A 23,137-nucleotide genomic window follows, 5' to 3' on the forward strand; every position below is an offset into this window, starting at 1 on the left:
ACCCCAGGTTAAGAATGCCTGTCCTAGAACATTAAATCCACAACACAGATTGACATCCTTCGGTTGGCAAAGAGAGAGGCAGGAGTGGCTGGAAAATACTCTCAGTTGTTATGGGAGGAAGGTGAACCAAGCAGCTTGGCAAAGTTGCTGAAAAACTCATGAAATCTATTTCCCTAACATCTTGCTTAGGGGTGAGGAGTGTGGAGAGGGGGTAGTGGCCTTGGGAAATGGCAGAGGTTCCAGGAAATAGCAGAGAATTCAACTTAAGAAACACAGATATAGGATTAAGCTTATATTCCCCTGTTCTTATAGAATTTACAAAATAATTTTTCCAACACTTTCTATTGTCATAGTCACATGAGAATCAGAGTTGGAAGTACAGGAAACAGCTAACTCAAATAATCATTTATTAAATGCCTATTATGTGCCTAACACCATATCCCTAGCACAAAAGCACAATTCAAACAGTCCTTATTCTCAAAGAGTCTAAATTCTATTAAAGTGAAATGATATGTATTTATATAAGTAAATACAAAACAGATACAAAATAAATACAAAGTAATTCAGTGGGGGAAGGGAGAATATTAAAAATGGACAAGCTTGAGAAAAGTTTGACATAGGAGGTCACAACTGGACTGAAACTTGAAGGAATCTGGGGACTCCTAGGCAGAGGTGAAGATGGAAGGGCAGAGAAGTCTGTGCCAAGCTATGGATGGGGAGATGATATTATGGCAGAGTCTCATAACCTATGTCCCATGAAGGTAGAAACTTCATTGATGTGTTTCACATTGTAGGTTGCTGAATGAAAAGTATAGGAACTGGAACAGTAAAGGGTCAACAGACTGGATTTTAAAGAATTTGAGAGTTAGAAGGGACCGAAGCGGCCACCTAGTCCAGCCTATACTGAAACCTCCACCATAATCTACCCAACAAGAGGTTATTTAGCTTTCACTTAAAAGCCTTCTCCAACGAAAGGGAACATCACCTCCTGAGACAACCCCATTCCACTTTCAACAGATCTGAAGTGTTAGCAAGCTTTCCCTGACATCTAACCTCAATCAGCTTCTTTGTAACTTCCATACATTTTGTGCCTAGTCCTGCTTTTGGAGGCCAAACAGAACAAGTTTAATCTGTCTTCCATGTGACAGCTCTTCAAACACTTAAAGACAGCTTGAAGTGTGGGTCCCTCTTTCACAGGTTTTCTCTTTTCCAGGGTAAAAATCCTCAGTTCCTTCAACCAATCCTCATGACAACAGCTCCAGGCCCTTCACCATCCTGGCTGCATTCCTCTGAACACCTGCCAACTTATCAATGCCATTCTTGAAACTGCATTGCCTAGAACTGAACACAACCTGCCAAACCAGGGAAGACCATGGTAGGACCGCCTCCGTATTTCCTGGCAGATATGCCTGTTACTGCAGCCCAAGGTCACATTAAATATTTGGACTTCCATATCATATACTGAGTTTGCAGTCCACTAAAAAAAAAACAATTTTTTTCCAGAACAATTGCTAACCATCCTTCCCTTATCTTATACTTGTGAAGTTGACATTTTTCACACAGGCAAAAAACAATGAATTTATCCCTACTGAATTTCATCTCAATTGATTTTACCCAGTGCTTTAGCCTATCAAGATCCCCCTGGATCCTGACTCTGTCACCCATTATATTAGCTATCCCCAGCTTTGTGTCATCTACAAACGATGAGAATATCATCTATGCTTATATCCAAGTCATTGATGAAAATGTTAAAAGAGCACAAGGCCAAGCACAGATCCTTGGGCAAGTCCACTGGAGACTTCCTGCCATGCTGACTTTGAGTCTGGCCATCAAGCCACTTCTGAATCCATCTGATAAATCATCTAATCTATATCTTTTTAGCTTCTCCACAATTACGGTACGAGATTTTTTAAAAGCTGGCAGGAATCTAAGTAAACTATTACCTATAGCAGGGCTGTCCAACCTTAGGTTTTTATTGAAACAACAGACAATATATTTTGATTTGCCATGTTAGTGAGAGCTCTATGGTAGCTCTACTTCATTTACTAAAGCATTTATGTAGTTTTCTATGTTTGTAAGTGGGCCGTATAAATCCTATAAACGCAATGCAGGCTGCATGAGGCCCAAGAGCCGCATTTTGGATAGCCCTGATCTATAGCATTCTCTTCATCTATTAGTGTAGTAATCCTGTCAAAAAAAACCTGCCATGCTAATGCTGATGGAAACAAGCTATCTTTCTGAGAATATAAAAAAGTGCTCCCCTCAAGCTCTGTTCAAGGGGAATTGATTAGAGCATCCTCCCATAGCTACATATATGTCTTTGGGTCTGTACACCTGAATAAAAATTTTTGCTGATCTATCCTTAAGAGTACAAGCTATGGTCATTATTACCATGACGGTTCTTTGAGAGCTGGCTGGGAATCGCACATGAATCCAGATGGGGAAGGCCTATGGACTTCATCCCTCTCAGTTCCGAACGCCCACTGAATGAAGGTAAGGGATCTTTTTACAATCTCTTGGAGCCTTGGAGTCGAACAACCTGAAGATTCCATGCCCAAACTTGAGGAATTGGATTTTTTTTCTGACAGATCAGAGAAAAGCTTTTTCCTTTCCTTTCTGTTACTGTGCTTTGATTTTATGCCAGTTTGTTCTCGAGTGGAACTCAATAGGGAGAAACTGTTTAAGCACCTGCATGCAACATACTAGACACACCTAGGTTCAGGAAGAACAGGAAGCTGTTGTGGAAAGGAAGATTTGAATTGTCTATCTGTACTCTCTATACTGTTTGCACCCCCAAGAGAGTGAGTGTGTGTGCGTCTAAGGGAATTTCAAGGCTTAGGATTTCTGCAAGGGGGCATCCAGCCACAAATATTGCCAGCTGGCATGGCTAGGGGAAGTTTCAGGTGGGTAGTGCTGGCAGACCAGTGTGATTATCTGACTGTTTATGATTGTATGCCTAAAGGACTCAGAAAAAACCTTAGGGACTTCTACAATTTACAACTATTAGAGCATTTATCAACTAGTTAGAATGCCAATCTATTAATACTGTCACAGTCAGTGGTTGAAGTCTTATGTAGTGAAATGTTTTTATAACATGTAAGATTTGCATGTCCTCCACTGTTATCTCAGGTTTATGAGCTACTGGTCACTTTGGTAACAGCTATCATTTCAACGAAAGCTTTCTGTGGGCAGACTCACTTCAGCAGGTATTTCCCCTGGGCTGAGCCTCTCTTCCATGAGGTGTTTTAAAGAGAGAGATCTCAATGCAGCATAAGGTTTTCCCCCCTATGGGCAGAATTACACTCATGGGCATTTCCCACAGGCCAAACGTCTCTTCCATGAGGTAGCTTGCTGGCTGGGAGAGGAGTGACAGCAGACACCTTGAATAAGCCTTTCTTGTCTGCCTGTGTGATTGAGATAGGGCAGAGTCAGTCTAAGTAAGGTCCGGCTCTCCCTAAGGAAAGTCCAGAGAACTATATAGATAACCATTATTCTCCCCAGCCACATAAGTTTCAGGACAAGAGGAATTATTACACCAGGAATGAAACTTCAAAGCAATTCCCTGAAGAGGGATCATTTGATCTTGATCAACTGGTGCATTTAAGGGAAGCTCTCCAATTCCTTGGATCTAAAGTAGACCAACCCCAAACTTTTTTAAACTGGCATTTCAGAAGCTTCTAAAAACAAAACTGAGTCTGTGGCCAAAAGCCACAAAGACTCACAAGGGAAACATGTCATAATTAAAATATATAAAAGGCAAATTGATTTTGCCCACAAATTGATCACAGCCCTTCATCTGTAACCCTCCAGAGCAATATGAATCCAAAGATAAAATGGAAGAAATCCTAGACTGGGTACTCAATCCACATGCCTCTGCCTGACTCCATGCAAACAATGCAGCCCTTCCACACTACTGCTATTATGACCTTCCTAGCCTGATACCTTTAAGAGTACCCTGCTGAATATAAGGAGTACTGGCTAGCTGCAGCTGTTCTTTCCCCAATTCCCATCTCTCTAACCTCTAGGTTTTCCCCCACCTCTGCCCCATCACTAGAAACAGGATGTTTCCCCTCTCTCTAACCTGAACTAAGTTCTAAATTCTTTAAGTTCAATTCCCAAAATCTTCCTTTCCACTCCAAAAACCGTCCCCCAACGAAAGAGAAAAAAAGCCTTGTCCTCCACACCAAAGCCAGGATTTTAACCTTTCTGAGGGCAATGTCACTACTATTCACATCTCCTAATCTCCTAGTGCCCACCAAACTTTATAATTTGACCCAAAGGTTCCCAAAATGGGGGAGGACCCAAAAAATTCCAGGAAAAATTATAGACTTGTAAATTGCTATAACCCAACCTGGACTATTAGTAACCCATTAATGAGGCCTGTTATGCTTAGAGAAACCTTGAAATATTGTTTTGTAGCCTATGTATGGCCAACCTTTACTCAAAAATTCTTTGCCAAATAGGAAGAATTAGTAAAGGCTTCTCTGGGCTATCCTAATCATTTTCTCCCAGATCTCAAAAAGGACTTATTCTATCATTCTCCATGATGATTCCACCCCTGACCAATATGGACAGCATCCCTGACCCTGGAAGCACATAAATAAAATATCCTCAATAACTTGGAAGTTGGCAGACATAAAACCTTTAAAAATAAGCTACTGCTTTGTCTCCCTCATAAATGCTATTTATTTATGCCATGATATTCAGCTGAGGAAAAACTGTTTTCCACTGACAAAGTTCAAGCCATTTTTTAAATTTACCACTTGACTCTCAAAAGACACATGCAAGGATTTGGGGATGCTGGCTACTGTAGACAATGAGTAGTCGACTCTAGACAAATTCCTACAGGACAACACTTATGACACCACTTGTAAGCCTTTACTATGGTTCAAAGGAAGTGAGGCAGAATTTATTATCCTGAAACCAGCTCTACCACTACTCCTTGCCCCAAGCCTCCCTTCCCCTTATTTTGTCAAGAGGAAAGTATTACCCTGGGGTCCTGATCCTATATCATGGGGAAAAAAACCATTAGCCCACTGCTTATTATAGCTCCATATAGGATTATGTGTCATCTCATTTGCCTCCATGGCTCAGATCTGTTCCAGCCACTGCCCTGTTGACAAGAAGGTGGGTGACTATCCCTCACCCATTCATGGTGCTCCTTCTAAAAGGCCAAGCCAGCATATTTGCAACTCTAGACTAAGTATAAAACCCTTTTGCTGTCAACAGCCAAAAAGATCCTGACAAGCTGCCCTCTACTTAACGCTGACTCTCTGTTAACTACACCTTCTGATGGTCAACCATATAACTTTATTTTTGATACTTTACAGCTGTTCACTCTCAGGTTTGACTTGAAGGATTGTCCTCTTTAAGATCCTGACCTCCTCCTCCTCCTCTTCATGGGAGATAGCTCCTGCCTTCGAGGGATACTCAAGAACAACTGGATATAGGATACTCTGCTACATCCAACACTTGGTATAGAAACCGTTTTACTCCCTTATGACTACTTTGTCAAAGTGTCAAACTTACTACACTCCCTCTTACTTATGTTATAGCTTTAAAAGAAAAGAAAAGAACAAAGACTGTGATAATGATTCTAAATAAGCTTTTGGTCAAATATGGAAACAAAGAGTGTACCTCACTTCATCTAGTGACTATATCCATAATGGCTGTTATGTTAACATATGGGTAAGATGCCTTTAATAGGAGAGGTGCCCCACCTGCTGCTGTTATAAAATGTAAAGCTCATGTGACTTCTCCCCACAAGCTAATGTCACTAAAGGAAACATTCTAGTGTTCCCTTATGGAGCAAGTGGCCCCTTCTGGCTCTCAAGCTCCTAACTCTGTTCTGATTTGTCTATCAACAGATCAGTCACCACTAGCCAGGGCTCAAAGAAAACAATAAGATGAGTGGTGACAGACACCCTGGCAATTCTCTGCACAAAGACTCTCTTGGGCATTTCTCACGTGGTGACTTGGTGGCACTGAGAGAGCTACTTCCACATTCTCTACTCTTCTGACCTGGTCTGAAGATCATCTAAACTAAGACTATGGGGGAGGGAGGGAGAGGAGGAGAGAATGATCCCAACAATACAGAAAAATAGGCTCACTCCAAATGTTTCTTCATTTTTGCAATGGGGAAAAACCGCACCTGCTGCCTGTCCCCCATCATTTGGACTCTTTGCAAACTTGCAGTTCAGTTTCATTCAGCCACCCGTGTGTTGTTCCTATGATTATGTTCTTATTATTACTGACGCATACTTGCCAAAAAACTACTTAAGGAACTCATTTCCAGATTTATATTGTTACTATAGTGATAGAAGCATATGCTTCACAAGTCGAATCATTAAAGATATCTCCAAGGCACTTAACATACAACAACTACCCTGTAGCTTACCTACAATCCAATGGAGCTGCAAAACATAAAAATATGCTTAGTCATAATTTGCACAGAAATTTTCCTCAAGTGGCCTGATAATCCCATAATTCTCATACAGATCAGAAACACTGTGAACATAACCTTATACCATGTGAGATTCTCATGACATACCCTATGCAAATGCCAGGTAGACCTCTAGAGTCACTTAGACTTCCAGTTAACAAATGAAACTGTGCTGAATTATTTTAAAACACTAATGAAATATGTTAGATCTAATTCATCAACAGATTTTGATAGTTTTACTCTGATTCACCATGTCACAACTTCATCTGAGAGACTACATCTATGTAAAGATACATTAGCAGAAAAACACTCTCCAACCCTGCTGAAAGGGTCTATCCTACATCTTGCTGAATGCCAGTGCCATGGTCCACGGCCAAGGCCATCAAATGCAGCCTCCTCAATCACACTGCAGAAGGTCCAACTTAGACCTTGCTGTCCCTGTCTCCTTCCCTGTAGCCCCCCTCCACATGTCCAGAACGGTACTTATAATTTGCTATGCTTCTTGCTATGTCTCAGTCCCAATTGGAGGATACATGTTTAGTGAAAGCAAAGTATTCTTACTGAGTGGGTTATCATTACTTACTACAGTTTTAGCAGTAGTCTCCAGAACAGATCCTAGATTGAAGTATGATCTTATTTGACTCTTAATCCCACAGGGGTATACTACTATGTCAAGATTTAGCTCTAGTTAATGTTTTCTCTCTTTTGATGTTACTATGCATATTTTATCACCTGCCATATGATCATGTTTTTAGGATGAACTGGTGACCCTTTCCTGATCCAGATATATGAATAATCAGTCTCATGTCCTGCTCACATACTATGAAGAAGAGCTCCTGCTAATCAGCACACAAGCAGTCAACTCAGCTTCTCCTTGTTACCATTAATTGCCCTTTGTTTCCTAGTATGGTGTTTTGAGAACCCTAGCAATGTATTAAATAGTCCTCACTTTGTTTTCTTCAGCTTATCCAGTATGCCCTGCTACCTGGGAAGGAATCTAAGCCATTTCCTTAAGATTTGCTCCTGAAACCTTTATCTCTAACAACCCTATGCAAGGAGGTGCCTCTAAGAGCAAGTACCTCAACATGACACACTGGCATATATCTGCAGTGTAACTTCACTCTTCTTCTAGCTCCTTGGCTACCTCTGACCTTGGTGAATGTTGCCATGGTGCACAGTGCCTACACCACTGCATAGTCGACTTCCAAAATGCAGATACAGAATAAATCAAGTGCTCCAATAGAAGCCAGATTCTATGCACTGTTTTCCTGCCACTGCCCTAATAAGCTCAGATTTAGAGCTTGAAGGTTTAGAGCCTAGAGGTCAGGTCCATCGCCCTTTTTTTCCCAGACAAGGAAACTGAGGTTAGAGAGGCTAAATGACTTGCCTAGGATCATAAAATTAAGTTTTCAAGGTAGGATTTGAACCCAGATCTTCCTGACTCCAAGTCCAACACTCCATGTACTATGCCACACCACCTCTCTCACCTTTCTTCCAAATGACTTTTCTAACTTCCAAGTCAAGATTGTAACTGTTCCCCCATGCCCAACCTGACATCCCCCTCTCACTAGCTAAAATGGATAACATCATCCAATATTCTGCCCCTTGGGAATCTTTCTTCATCCAGCAGCACAGAGTCCTTTCTGGCTGTGCAGACTTGAGAAAAATATTTAAGTATCTGCCCAGTACTTAGCTAACGGGGTAGGTATCTCTTCAATTTGCCCCTTAACCCCTTCATTTCTCACTATAGTGTGGAGAAATGCCATTGAGAATTTACTGGCCACACACAATCCTGTTTCTCTTAAAATTGTGTGTACTAGGATACCAAACCTTGGGGTACACAAACTTGAAATTGAACTGCAAGTTTGCAAAGGGTCCAAATGATGAGGGACAGGCAGCAGGTGTGGTTTTTCTCCATTGCAAAATGAAGAAACATTTGCAGTGAGCCTATTTTCCTGTATTGTTGGGATCATTCTCTCCTCCTTTCCCTCCCTCCCCCATAGCCTTAGCTTAGATGATCCTCAGAGCAGGTCAGAAGAGAAGAGAATGTGGAAGTAGCTCTCTCAATGTCACCAAGTCACCATGTAAGAAATGCCAAAGTTCTAATAAATCTCTCTACTTCCCTAAAAATTACTGCTAATATCATTGCCAATTCTCTTGTAAGCACTCTAGAATACAAGGCTTCATTCAAACAACTCCCTATTGACAAAAGAATCACACTGGATTTCTCTCAAGGTGGAATCTGCCCTCTGGTCCAGACCTCCTACATCAACCAGTCCAGAAATCACAGAAACCAACCTTGACACCATCCAGGGCTTTTCATTTTCCTTGTACTTTGTGGCAACAAGAGATACAAATTGGACCCTGGGGATTTTACACTGGGTTGCTTTTAGTACTTTTTCTTGTACTACAGGTCTCCAAGTGCAGATTCAAGCCATCTTCATATCAGGACTAATGTTGTCCACCTAATCCCCTAACACCTGCTCGAAGCTCCCAACTGCTGTCTGTGCATTTGCAGAACTGATGCACATGGATATCCGTGAATGAAACTAACATAGTTTCAAAGTGGGAAGGGTGAAAGCAAAAAGTAAGGGGCCATGGGCTTCCTTTCTTTCCTTCTGCTGACATGAATAGCCTTGGAAACAGACTTCCACATTCTACAGTATGGGGTTATGCACTTCTTTTTTGTGCTTCACACTCAAAAACACACCACCCTGGATTCCTGCTGGGAGGTGGATAAACAGACATTCTTGGTAATGCCAAACAATGAGATAAGTTCTAGATATAGATCAGTCTGGCGGTAAGGCCAGGGAATTGCTTTCTTAAAGAGTCTCCCCACAGGTCTGTAAGTCTGTGTTTCTTTACTCCTGAACAAAAGCTACTGATGACCTATTCTCAAGAGTGTAAGCTGGGGCTATTATCATGACATATAAACTGATGCAAAGAGAAGGAAGCACAGCCAGGAAAACAATATACTCAGTGACAACAATGTAAAAGAAAGAACAATAAAACAGCTGAAACTGAAGGCTGTGAAATTATGATGAGCAAACTTGACCCCAAAGAAGACATATAAGAACATATTTCCCCCATCTTTGATGAGGTAGGGAACTATCCATGTAGAACACTGAACATAATGTCAGACTTGGTTGATATATTTATTAGCTGTGCTCAATTCTGTGTCTTGGTCATTCTTTGTTATAAGGAACTAGGAGGGCAAGATCCATATTGAGCAAGGATAGATGATGTCTAAATAAAAACTATCAAAAATTCTGAATTAAAAAAATGGAATGAAGTTTCCCAAAAGAAATTACTGAAGATTCTTGATCAGGGGAGAGGCATGGTCAGACTTGTTCTTTAAGAATATTACCAGGATACTTATGTGACAGATAGAGAGGGGAATGACTGAAAGCATGCAGACCAATTAGGTGGCTGTTGCAATAGTATAAGTGAGAGGTGCTAAGGGCCTCACCTGGCGTAGTGGTTGTGAGTGGACAGATGTTAGCCACTAGAGATGCTGTAGAAGTAAAACTGACAGGGCTTGGCGACTAATTGGATTGGAGGTGGGGAGGGGTGAAAGTGAAAAGTCCACTTTGGACAAATTGAATTTGAGGTATCTATGGGACATGTCCACAGGCAGTTAGTGACATGAGACTGGAATTCAGACGATACATGAAGGCTAGAAATGTAGATCTGGGAATCATCTACACAGACACGACAATTGAACCTATGGGTGCTGATGAGATTTACCAAGAGAGTACAGAGGGAGATAAGGGTGCAGGATAGAGCAAGGGATTAAGAAGTAACAACTATACCGAGGTAACGACTATACACAACTTTTTCTAGAAGTTTGGTTATGAAAGGAAACAGAGCTATAAAAAAAGCATGAAGAGGGAGCCAAGATGGCAGCTGGAAAGCAGGGCCTAGTGTGACCTCCCTGCCAAGGCCCTCCAAAAACCTATAAAAAATGGCTCTGAACCAATTCCAGAACGGCAGAACCCACAAAACAGCAGAGGGAAGCAGGGCTCCAGCCCAGGACAGCCTGGATGGTCTCTGGGTGAGGTCTATCCTACATGGAGCTGGGAGCTGGGAGCAGAGCAGAGCCCAGCCTGAGTGGCTCGGACCAACCAGACCAGGAGCTCGGACCAACCAGACCAGGAGCCAGGTGGAGCGGGCCCTAGCGCCCTGAATCAGTGAGCTGTGGCAGTTACCAGACTTCTCAACCCAAAAACACCAAAGACTGCAGAGAAGGTTAGTGGGAAAAGCTGTGGGAGTGGAAGAAGTTCGTGGTTCGGCTTCCAGCCTTTGGGGGCAGCGGAGGTGGGGCAGCTACAGCTGTTGTTGCTTCCGGCCCCAGGCCCACCTGGTGGGAGGAATTAAGTGGCGGATCAGAGCAGGAGAGCACAGCCTGCTGAAGATCTAAGCCCAGTCCGGGTTGGGGGTTCTTGGGGAAGGAGCAGTGCTGGTGTGGCAGAGCTGGCACATGCCCCCCAAACGTGGAACATAGAACTCTTTAGTCTACAAGCAGTCATACCCCGCTGAAAAACTCAAGGGTCAAGTTAGTTGGTTGGGAATATGGCCAGGCAGCGAAAATGCACCCAGATTCAGTCTCAGACTTTGGATTCTTTCTTTGGTGACAAAGAAGACCAAAACATACAGACAGAAGAAGTTAACAAAGTCAAAGAGCCTACAACAGAAACCTCCAAGAAAAACATGAACTGGTCCCAGGCCATGGAAGAGCTCAAAAAGGAGTTGGAAAAGCAAGTTAGAGAAGTAGAGGAAAAATTGGGAAGAGAAATGAGAAGGATGTGAGAAAACCATGAAAAACAAGTCAATGACTAGCTAAAGGAGACCCCAAAAAATACTGAAAAGTACACTGAAGAAAACAACACCTTAAAAAATAGACTAACTCAAATGGCAAAAGAGATCCAAAAAGCCAATGAGGAGAAGAATGCCTTGAAAGGCAGAATTACCCAAATGGAAAAGGAGGTCCAAAAGACCACTGAAGAAAATACTACTTTAAAAATTAGATTGGAGCAAGTGGAAGCTAGTGACTTTATGAGAAATCAAGATATTATAAAACAGAACCAAAGGAATGAAAAAATGGAAGACAATGTGAAATATCTCATTGGAAAAACCACTGACCTGGAAAATAGATCCAGGAGGGATAATTTAAAAATTATTGGACAACCTGAAAGCCATGATCAAATAAAGAGCCTAGATATCATCTTTCAAGAAATTATCAAGGAGAACTGGCCTGATATGCTAGAGCCACAGGGCAAAATAGAAATTGAAAGAATCCATCCATCGCCTCCTCAAATAGATCCCAAAAAGAAATCTCCTAGGAATACTGTCGCCAAATTCCAGAGCTCCCAGATCAAGGAGAAAATACTACAAGCAGCCAGAAAGAAACAATTTGAGTATTGTGGAAACATAATCAGAATAACCCAAGATCTGGCAGCTTCTACATTAAGAGATCGAAGGGCTTGGAATACAATATTCTGGAGGTCAATGAAGCTAGGATTAAAACCAAGAATCACCTACCCAGCAAAACTGAGTATCATGCTCCAAGGCAAAATATGGACTTTTAATAAAACAGAGGACTTTCAAGCTTTCTCAGTGAAAAGACCAGAACTGAATAGAAAATTTGACTTTCAAACACAAGAATCAAGAGAAGCATGAAAAGGTAATCAAGAAAAAGAACAAGAAAAAGAAATTGCAAGGGACTTACTAAAGTTGAACTGTTTTGTTTACATTCCTACATGGAAAGATAACATGTATGACTCAGGAGACGTCAGTATTAGGGTAGCTGAAGGGAATATGCATATATGTATATATGTTTATGTATATATATATATATATATATATATATATATATATAAGTGAATGTGTATGTATGTATATAGTTATGTGTGTATATATGTATATATAGAGAGAGAGAGAGTGGACACAAGGTGAGTTGAAGATGAAGGGAAGATATCTAAAAGAAATAAAATCAAATTAAGGGATGAGAGAGGAACATATTGAGAGAGGGAGATAGGGAGAGATAGAATGGGGTGGATTATCTCGCATAAAGGTGGCAAGAGGAAGCAGTTCTGTGGGAGGAGGGGAGAGGGCAGGTGAGGGGGAAATGAGTGAATCTTGCTCTCATCAGATTTGGCCTGAGGAGGGAATACCATACATACCCAATTGGGTATCTTACCCCACAGGAAAGAAGAGGGAAGAAGATAAAAAAGGGGGGGATGATGGAGGGGAGGGCAGATGGGGGTGGAGGTAATCAAAAACAAACACTTTCGAAAGGGGACAGGGTCAAGGGAGAAAATTCAATAAAGGGGGATGGGTTGGGAAGGAGCAAAATATAGTTAGTCTTTCACAACATGAGTGTTGTGGAAGGGTTACACATAATGATACACATGTGGCCTATGTTGAATTGCTTGACTTCTTGGGGACGGTGGGTGGGAAGGGAGGAGGGGAGAGAATTTGGAACTCAAAGTTTTTAAAAACAGACGTTCAAAAATAAAAAAAAAAGGTTTTTGCATGCAACTAGAAAATAAGATACACAGGCAATGGGGAGTAGAAATTTAGCTTGCCCTACAAAAAAAGGAAGGGAAAAGGGGATGGGAGGGGAGGGGGGTGACAGAAGGGAGGGCTGACTGGGGAACAGGGCAACCAGAATATACGCCATCTTGGAGTGGGGGGCGAGGGTAGAAATGGGAAAAAAAATTGTAATTCAAACTCTTGTGAAAACCAATGCTGAAAAAAGCATGAAGAGATAGCAGAATCAAGTAAAAGTAGTTAAGGGAAGGGGAGAGCTGAGTGTGTCTTTAGGGAGCGTGACACAGTGAAAAAGGTGCTGGAGTCAGAGGACCTGGGAACCACAGCCTCTGACATCCCTTCCAGCTCTACATCTGTGATCCCAGATTGAAGATTAGAAAGAGAATGGGATTACTGAAGGAGCAGGCCCTCAAAATAGGCAGGGGGATGGGATCAAGGACACAACTAGAGGGCACCTGGCCTTGACAAAGAGAAAGCTGACTCTTCTAAAACTGGAGAGAATGGGGAATGGTGCAGAGGAAATCTGAGGTGTAGAATTGAGAAGATGGGAGCTCACAACAGATGGTCTCAATTTTCTATGTAAAGTATAAATAGAGGTCCTTTGATGAGGAGGTAGAGGGAAGGGGTAATATAAATGCACTGATAAGACAGGGTCTAGAACAGCTTCTGTGGGGAATATGAGTGGAAATCAATCAGGAAAGAGTAAAAGGACTGAAGTGTAGCAATGAGGGCTCAGTTAGGGTAGATAACATAAATTTGCAGTAGACCTAGCCAGGGTAGTTGTGTGACTTCCTCCAGAGGCAGTAGGAGGGAATGGGGAATGGAATAAGCATTTATATAGTGTCTAGTAGATGCCAGGCATTCAAGTAGAACAAGAGAACATGAGTGGAGGGGATAATCCAGGGTTGGGGTGTGGAAAGGGATGAACAACTAAAGGACAGAAGGTAAAGTGATTCAAAGAGAAAGGATCGCATAAAGTTGAACTATGGGAGCAGCTAGGTGGAGCAGCGGGTAGAGCGCCACGTTGAAGTCAAGAAGGCTCATCTTCCTGAGTTTAAATCCAGCCTCAGACATTTACTAGCTGTGTGACCCTGGGTAAGTCGCTTTACCCCGTTTGCCTCAGTTTCTTCACCAGTAAAATGAGCCAAAGAAGGAAATGGCAAAGCACTCTAGTAGCATTGCCAAGAAAACCCCAAATGGGAGTGTGAAGAGCTGGGCATGGCTGAAAGGACTGAGCAACAATAACAACAAAGTTGAACTGGTAAGCTATTTTCATTGTCCAGAAAGTGGGCATTATGCTTTCAGAACACTTCACCCTAAGCTGGTCTGTGAGCTGCATTCCGTTCCTCACAAACACTCTGACTTTTTAAGTTCCGTTCTTTTGATCACTGACCATGCTGAACCTGGTGTCTGCACTGCCAACATGGAGAAGAAATAAGGTCCTTCTTAGATTAACATAAACTGGCCCAAAACACTGCCTTTATCACTGACTTCAAGTTTAGAACCAAATAAACCATTTCCTTCTCTTTTTTCCCCACATTTAGCCAAACTGTAGAGATTTCTGTATATAGAATACACACACACACAAACACACAGACACAGACACACACAGACACACACACACAGACATACACACGCTCTCCAAACTTACCCAACAAAGGACGATTTTCAGATCGATTTCTAGCCAGGTGTCTCTTCCCAAACATTCTGGAAAAGGGAAGAAAATAAATGGATTTAGGAACATCAACTTCATCAGGTATATGTTGAAAACCCAAGAGGTTCCCAGAGTCCTGTACCAGAGAGTTAAAAAGTTGAGAGTTATTTTTCCCTTCAGGATCAGGTAAGTTAAAAAGATGGTGAAAGTTGGTGTCAGAGTAGGAAACAGCAATGCTCTTCCTATTGTTAACTGTTTCTCTCAGAATAAGATGATGAAAAAAATCCCTGAATTTGTTACATTAAAGTCAGAGATCTCAGACAATGTTATTTCCCTATCTGCCCTCTGAATACCTCTACACCACCACAATGACTATAACGAAAATTCTGTTATTTAACTGGAATTTAATATTTATTATTTTTATACTCTGGTCTGGAAGGGGAAGGGTATGAACTGAAACTTATAAATGGTAGTTAGACATGGTACTCACATAAGACACTCACAGATGGCACTTACACGTATGACCTGTGGCCAAGGTATTCATAGATCTTCCCTGGGTTGGTGATATTTTTCATCTTCTTCTCTGGAAGCTTCTTAAAATTGTTATTAGGTAACATGGACCACAGATATGTTACCTCATCACAAGATACCAGCCCTGGATAAGCTGTCACCATTCTGGCCACAAGGCTCACCTTTGGGCCAATAACTGTGTCAGGAGACAGCAACGAAAAAGAGAGTTAATGAACCCCACCCCGTTAACCACAATGCTGAAATTCCAAAGCCCAACTATACCTGTAAATTCATGTCTGGCCAGTGCACCAATAACTCCGCAAAACACTGGACCATTGGTAATGCCAATAGAAACAAGCCTACGAGACAGAAAGAATAAAGTACTATATAAACATAGCCTATTTTACTGGGAGTAATTAGATTTTAAAAAGTAGATGCATAAACTTTTGTTAAGTGCTTACTATATGCCAAACACTGTGCTAATGATATCAGCAATACAAATAATTCCTTACATTTGAATATGCCCTTCAAATTTTTTTCACTTACATGATATTACTTAATTCTCACAATGACCCTGTGAGGCACATAGGCTTCCAGTACTGTTTATTAAACAACTTAGTAAGTGCAGTTTAAAAGGAATCAAAGCAACTTGCTCTGCAAATTATTGGTGAAGCCAGTAGTAGAAGTTAGGTGTGGTAATAGATGGCAAGATGCTAATAAACAAGTGAGCTGTTCTCACTTGGCTAACTTTTTCTCTACGCTCTATGCTCAGCATCTTCCCTACTCTACTAGTTCATGTTCCTCCTTATTTTAAAACCCTTCTATGAGGGAACGGTCCTTCTCTTCTGCCTGGAATTAAGTCTGTCATTCAATATATGTTTACATTATTTTGATACTTGAACACTGAAAACCCAATAGGATTTTGGAAAACATCTGAGTAAAGAGACATCAAATAGAACCTAGGAAGGAGAGCAGAACTGATCATCAGAACCCAGAAAAGGCTTGGATCACACACTAAGAACAGGATAAGTCATTTCTGTTGTGCAAATAAGGTAAGAAAATGTGCCATTAAAAAGGAAATGGGAATTCAGTGCATGGGGAGGACAGCTGAACACAGAAACAAAAAGAAGTTTTTTGGTTTTTATAGATAGCTCAATGAAGTTGGTTGGTTGGTTGGTTGTTGTCCTTCATTCTCGAAGAGGACCAAAATGACCTCACTATGCGTGAGTCAAGATTCAATGTGTCTGACTATGGTTGATCAGGCCAATACGATCTCAGAATGCTCTACCACAGGTCAGGCACAAATAGTCCTTGTGAACATTTGGGGTGGATACACCAAACTTGTATATCCTGAGTTTCCTTTGAGCTGTTTCAATTCTGCTTTGCTCATAGAGCACAACACCTTTTCTGATGTGGGAACACCATGATGAGCAGTCCATGTCACACAATCAATTCCAAAGTTCTGGAGAGAGACCTTGAGAGTGTCCTTGCATTACTTCTTCTGACCACCATGTAAACACTTGCCCTGTGTGAGTTCTCCCTAAAAGTCTTTTTGGCAAGTGTATGTTTTGCATTCAAATGATGTGGACAGCCCATTGGAACTGCACTCTCTGAAGCAGAATTTGAATGCTTGGCAGTTTAGTTCAAGTAAGGACCTCAGTATCTGGTACCTTATCCTGCCAGGTGATCTTCAGAATCTTCCTAAGACAATTCAAATGGAAGTGATTCAATTTCATGGCATGGCACTGGTACATTGTCCAGGTTTCACAGGCACACAACAATGAGGTCAGCACAACGGCTCTGTAGACCTTCAGTTTGGTAATCTGTCTAATACCTCTTCTCTACCATACTTTCCTTTGAAGCCTCCCAAAAAATGAGCTAGCTCTGGCAATCCAGGCATCAACCTCAGTGTCAATGTGTACATCCCTGGAAAGTACAATACACCAAGGTAAGTGAACTTATCCACAGCATTCAAAACTTCTCCATTTGCTGTAACTGATGGTTCTATGTATGGATGGTGTGGATGATGGAGTGCCTGTGTTTTCTTGGTGTTAATTGTTAGGCCAAAATTAGCACAAGAATCAGAGAACTGATCCATACTCCATTGCATCTCAGCTTCAGAGGCTGCACTGAGTGCACAACCATCTGCAAAAAGAAAATCATGCACCAACACTCCCTCCACTTTGGTCTTGGCTTGTAGCCTTTTCAAGTTGAAGAATTTACCATCAATGAGGTAGCTGACTTTGATGCTGTGTTCATCATCATTGAAAATATTTGATAACATGGTTGAAAACATCATGGTAAAAAGCATGGGAGCAGGCACACAGCCTTGTTTCACTCCATTGGTGACTGTGAAGGCACAAAACCATTGTCCATTATGTAGAACGCAGGGAACCATGCCATCATGAAACTGACATATGGTGCTGATCAACTTCTCCGGGCAACCAAATTTCGACATAATTTTCCATAAGCCCTCATGACTAACAGTATCAAAGGCCTTGCTCAGATCTAAAAATGTTGCATATAGACCTTTGTTTTGTTCCTGGCATTTCTCCTAGAATTGTCGGGCAGCAAACACCATATTGATTGTTCCTCAGCCCTTTCTGAAGTCACACTGGCTCTCAAGTAGATGACCATCTTCTAGGTGAAGGATCGACCTATTAAGGAGGACTCTGGCAAGAATCTTGCCAGCAATGATTAACAGAGAGATCCCCCCTGCCCGTGATTGTCACAGGGCAATCTATTTTCTTTACTTCATAGAGATGGACTATGGAGGCATCCTTGAACTCCTGGGGGATAACCTCCTCTTGCCACATAACCTGGAAAATTTCAGTCAGCTTTTTATGAGCAATGGACCCCCTGCCTTGTAAATCTCAGCTGCAATAGAATCAGCACCAGGTGCTTTGCCACATGAAAGGAGCCAGTGGCTTTCAAAACCTCTTCTTCAGTTGGAGCTTCAGCTAGGGAGGGATTGACTTCAACCTGAGGTCAATGGCTTCAGCACTGATTGATGATGATCTGTTGAGAACCATCTCTCCAAGATCATGTCCTTATCAATAATCAATGTGGCTCTGTCAACAACGAGTAGTCGAGACGCACCATAGGTCTTTGGCCCATAAATGGCCTTCAGGGCATCATAAATGTGCTTTGAATTATTACTATCAGCATAAAACTGTATTTCATCTGCCTTCTCACTGGGCCAAGAATCCTGCATCTGTCTAAGCTTTTCTTGTACTTTCCTTTTGATGGAATTAAATGCTGCCTTCTTAGAGATGGATGAGCTATCCTGCTGGCAAACTGTGTGGAGTTCCCATTTTTCATTTAGCAGCTTCTCAATTTCCCCATCATTTTCATCAAACCAGTCTTGGTGTTTGCAAATGTTCTGACCCATATGAACAAAGGCAGTGCTATACACCAAATCTCTGAAAGCTGCCCACTCCTTTTCTGCTCCACTGTTACCAACTGTGTGTTGGCTCAATTTTCCCTCCAAGTTAGTAACAAGACTGTTCCTGCTCAGAGGAGAGCTATAATTTGTTGACATTAATTCTTCTGGTAGTCATTTTGCCTTGGGAGCACCACTTTTGCTTAATGGGAATATTTAGCTTGGAAAGGATAAGTCAATGATAAGTCCAGCACTCTGCACCCCATTGCCTTTGTCATTCACATCCTGTCTCTTCTTAGTCACATGGTCTATTAAATGCCAGTGTTTGCTGCAAGGATGTATCAATGAAGTTTTATTGTGTTTAGGTAAATGGAAGGCAGTATTGGTGATGAGAATGTCATGAGATGCACAAGTCTTCCATAGTAAGTGACCATTGCTATTACTGTTTCCAACTCCATTGCTCCCTAGGACTCCCTGCCATGTCTGGTAGTAGTCTGATCCTACTCTAGCACTGAAGTCACCCAGAATTATAAGCTTGTTCTCTTTAGGCATATTGGTGATAAGGGTCTCCAGGTCTTCATAAAATTTTTCTTTGACCTCATCGGAGTTCTTCACGATGGGAGCATAGGCACTGATGACGGTGGCGTGACGTTTTCCTGCAAGCGGCAATCACATTGTCATGAGCCTTTTGGCAGGCATACAAGCTTTTTGACTAGATCAGTTTTGATTGCAAAATCTACACCGGCTTCAAGGCACTTCCCTTCACTGTGGCCACTCCAGAAAAACATGTATCCAGCTCCAACTTCAGTAGGCTGGCCTTCATCTGCCAGCCTTGTTTCACACAGGGCTGCTATTTGGATGTGATACCTACTGAGTTCTCTTGCAACAAGAGCTGCTCATTTTTCAGGTCTACTGGATTTTCAATTGTCTATAAGTGTATGCACATTCCATGTGTCAATAGTGAGTGGAATCATCTTTGCAGACGTTTTCATACATTTCTTTGTGTTTTGACCACAGAGTGGGATTCACTGCCTGCCGTGATAATCAAGCCAGAGTTGGGTAAATGGACAATTTTTAGGGCACCTTTTCTAGCCCTTTCCTCACACCAGAAAGTGAGCAGTGCGATCCTTAAAAGGCTGATCAGACACCCAGGGGGCTGCCGAATCCCACTGCTGCTTCCAGTGAGAAATAACCCTATGGCCTGAGTCATGATTGTGACTATAGCTCCCAGAGTATCTGTGCCTGCTACTTTGTCACTTGCCTGTTGCCACAGGACTTTGAGACAGGTATAAAGGTAAACTGGTATGAGTGATGTCTTTTGACTCGTGCGTAAATTGGATTTAAGTGAGGCAGAGTTGCATGAAGTCATCGACCTCACTCTCTCCACCAGAGTCATCATAGTCCAGTGGCAGGACAGAATCAAGACAACTGGTGGTGGCTCAAGATGCAGTGCCATCTTTGATGTCTAACCAAGCTCTAAGCACTCCACAGCACCTGCTTCAGTTGCCTTCATGGCCTTGGAACAAATTGATCTCATCTGCCCATTCCACCAGGGGAAGACTTCACATGCTTGGGGCAACCACCCCCTAACTCATCAATGGGTCTGAAACCCCCCGGTTACCCTCAACCTGGTTCAGCCCATCTTCCAAAACAGTTTACCTGGGCGTGGCCAATGAGTATGCCACAGCTTCTTGGAGCTACAGGTAAGAGGTGGGTGGAACAGGTGGACACCAAAGGTGGAAAGTAGCCCTGAAAAGAGCTTGGCAGCCATCACATCAGAGGTACCAGTCCTCCCTGAACACACCCTACACCCCACCTTAAGTAAGCAGAATTTCATAGATAAGTCCATTGTACAGCTTATTTGATGCTGTACCGAGGAAAACCACTGAACAAAATTATCTCCACAGCCATCACTGTTAACTTAATAATTTTAAATACATGGTAGATATCTGGTTTGAAAAGATCCTTTAAAGATACATTTTCATATCAAGTCAACAAGCATGTATTAAGTGCTTACTATGTGCCAGCACTGTGCTAAACACTGAGGATACAAAGTCAGGCTAAAACAGTCTCTAACACTCAAGAAGCTCACATTCTAATATGAGAAGCAACATGCAAAAAACTACATAGAGACAAAACATAAACAGGGTAAATTGGAGGTAATTTCAGAGGAAAGGCACTAGCACTGAGGAGAAATGATAAAGACTTCTTATAGAATGTAAGATTTTAGCTGAGACTTGAAGGAAGGCCAGTGGAACCAAGAGGGGAAATGAGGAAGGGGAGGATTCCAGGGAGAATGAGTCAAAATGCACAAATTTGGGAGATAGAATGTCTTGTGCAAGGAAGCTAATGGAGTGTAGCATACATGGAGAGGAGTAAGCTGTAAGAAGACTAGAAATGTAGCAAAAGGCCAAGTTGGGAAGGGCTTTAAAAGACAAACAGAAGATTTTATATTTGGTCTTGGAAGTAATGGGGAGCACCAGAGTTAGTTTCCTGGCCCCGCAACATGCTACAGGCATGACCATGAACAGGTCCCTTAAACTCTCTGCATCTCAGGGTCTTCACCTGCAAAATAGGGAAAAGAATAGCTGCATTGATGGTCCTGCTGGGCTGCTGTGAGGAATTGTGGGCCATAGAAATGTGACATTACTGTTATTCAGATGGAGCTTCGCTTGACAAGGATTCCTGACTCGAGCTGCAGATGCCTCTATTTACTGTCTCTTTATCAAGTTAATGATATGTACACATGCTGAGGACACTCCTCTGCTTACAAAAGGATTCATGACAATGTTGCTTTAAAGCAGTCACAGTCTTTCATGAGATTCTGGAGCCACACTGGCAATCACTATTAACCAAAAAGATGCACGCCTTCTTAAAATCTCTAGCATTAAAAAATATTCTTATACAAAAAGTATGGCTTCCTTCAGATAAGCATGAGCTAAACACAAAATTAAATAAACGAGACTGTTGGGATGGACTGTATTTGGGAGATGGCACTGCTTACCAATCCTGAAGGGCCTGCTACAGCAAAGCCCTATATATTTTTAATTAAATTTTGTTTTTTCAATTAACAAACATTTATTTTCTTTCTTTCCTGCCTCCTCTCCTGATGGAAAAAGAATAAAGTAGACAGACTATAAAAATGGATCCGCCATCAAAAATTTACCAAGACCAGGCCCAGATGCTAGCTTACAAACATTAACCTTATCTTTCCTTTCTCCTGTATTTTCTCCAAAGCAGAATTCTGCACACAGTGGGTATTCAATAAATACTATTGACTGCTTTCACTTGGCATCTTTTCTCCCTCTCCTTCAGTGTGGCTCTTCATCCAAGCAATACCTGTCACCTGCCTCCCACTGCCCTGAGAGCCCTCTGGGGCCTGAGAAGCTCATCTCTGCCCCACCTTCCTCCTCACTTGGTCTCAGCAAGATTTTCCCAGCAGAAGTTAAAGATGCTGAAGGAGCTCTCCAAGGCATGGGTACACTCATCTGGCTTCTTATCGCCTGGAAGGCCAAATATACTGAAGAAAGTGCAGCCCTGAGAGGAATATTGGAGAAATAAAAAAGAATACATATCTGGGAAGCAATATAATTCTTCATATTTAGATAAGCTTGTAAAAGTGGTACCCTCCCCTTCCTGATCTCCCTGTCAGAGTGTTTCTATGACATGAATAAGACAGACATTCTTGGCTTTAACACCAATGTGAATGAAAATGAAAATCTCATTTAACTGGAGCTCCACTAAATGGAACCTTAAAAAAAACAGAATTATTTTTTACTTAGGAGAGAGGACCAGATTGCAAGGGGGATAAAGCTATTATCCAGAATTTATTAAAAAAATGAACTTCCAGAGTATATCTATGCGAGGGTGAGTTATAAGTCATTCCAATCTCCTATTTCTTCAACCCCAGACAAATAAGAATTGATGCTCAGAACAATGACCCTGGTATGTCATCAGAAAAAGATTCAACTCCATTAATTTACTAAGGCAGCACACTTGAATGAAAGTAATTTAGAAAGTTTTTTTAAAGTCTTTTGTATTTAAATGCCAACTGCACACTAGCAGAAGAGCCACATCCATCCTTCAGGCAAATTCCCCATTCATCTCTAATAATGGTGGATCTAGATTTCTTCTTACTCACTTTGTCAAACATAAATATCTGACTGAGCTGGCCACCTCCATTCTTGATAGCTGTGGAGATATACAAGGCAGCTTCATGGATCAGCTGACATAAATGCAACATCCAAGCTTTCTTGTGGAATTCTAGATTGATCAAGACCAAGGTAACAGTGCGAAGTTCAGATAAATACTCCACAGGCTGGCCTTCACTGATCTGTAAAGTATCATATTGGGGAACGTTAATCCATTGAGTAAAAAGAAGTACTAGAACACAAGTATCAGGCACAGTCTTAATGGGAAAACTAGCACAAAGTAAATTATGTACAAATGGCCAATTTATCGCCAGACTGCCTTTTTTTCTTTTGGAATACATCTACTTTAAGTACTTGTACTTAATGTCTTAGTGCACTAAATACTACATTAAGTCCTTTTTCTATTTCTACTGTTTAGGAGTATAGTGGATAGTGTCAGCCCTGGA

The 23,137-nt window shown here is 41.7% G+C and overlaps 1 protein-coding gene across 1 annotated transcript in view; it reads right to left on the reverse strand.

The window, feature by feature from the left end:
- Nucleotides 1-23,137, reverse strand: part of LOC118856088 (adenylate cyclase type 10-like) — a 60,267-nt gene that overhangs the window by 29,603 nt on the left and 7,527 nt on the right. The window contains 5 exon segments of the mRNA XM_036766165.1: nt 14,646-14,701; nt 15,165-15,387; nt 15,390-15,517; nt 21,956-22,077; nt 22,682-22,873. Coding sequence (XP_036622060.1) covers nt 14,646-14,701; nt 15,165-15,387; nt 15,390-15,517; nt 21,956-22,077; nt 22,682-22,873 — 721 coding nt within the window.

The sequence above is a fragment of the Trichosurus vulpecula genome, chromosome 7, assembly GCF_011100635.1.
Source record: "Trichosurus vulpecula isolate mTriVul1 chromosome 7, mTriVul1.pri, whole genome shotgun sequence".
NCBI lineage: Eukaryota > Metazoa > Chordata > Mammalia > Diprotodontia > Phalangeridae > Trichosurus > Trichosurus vulpecula.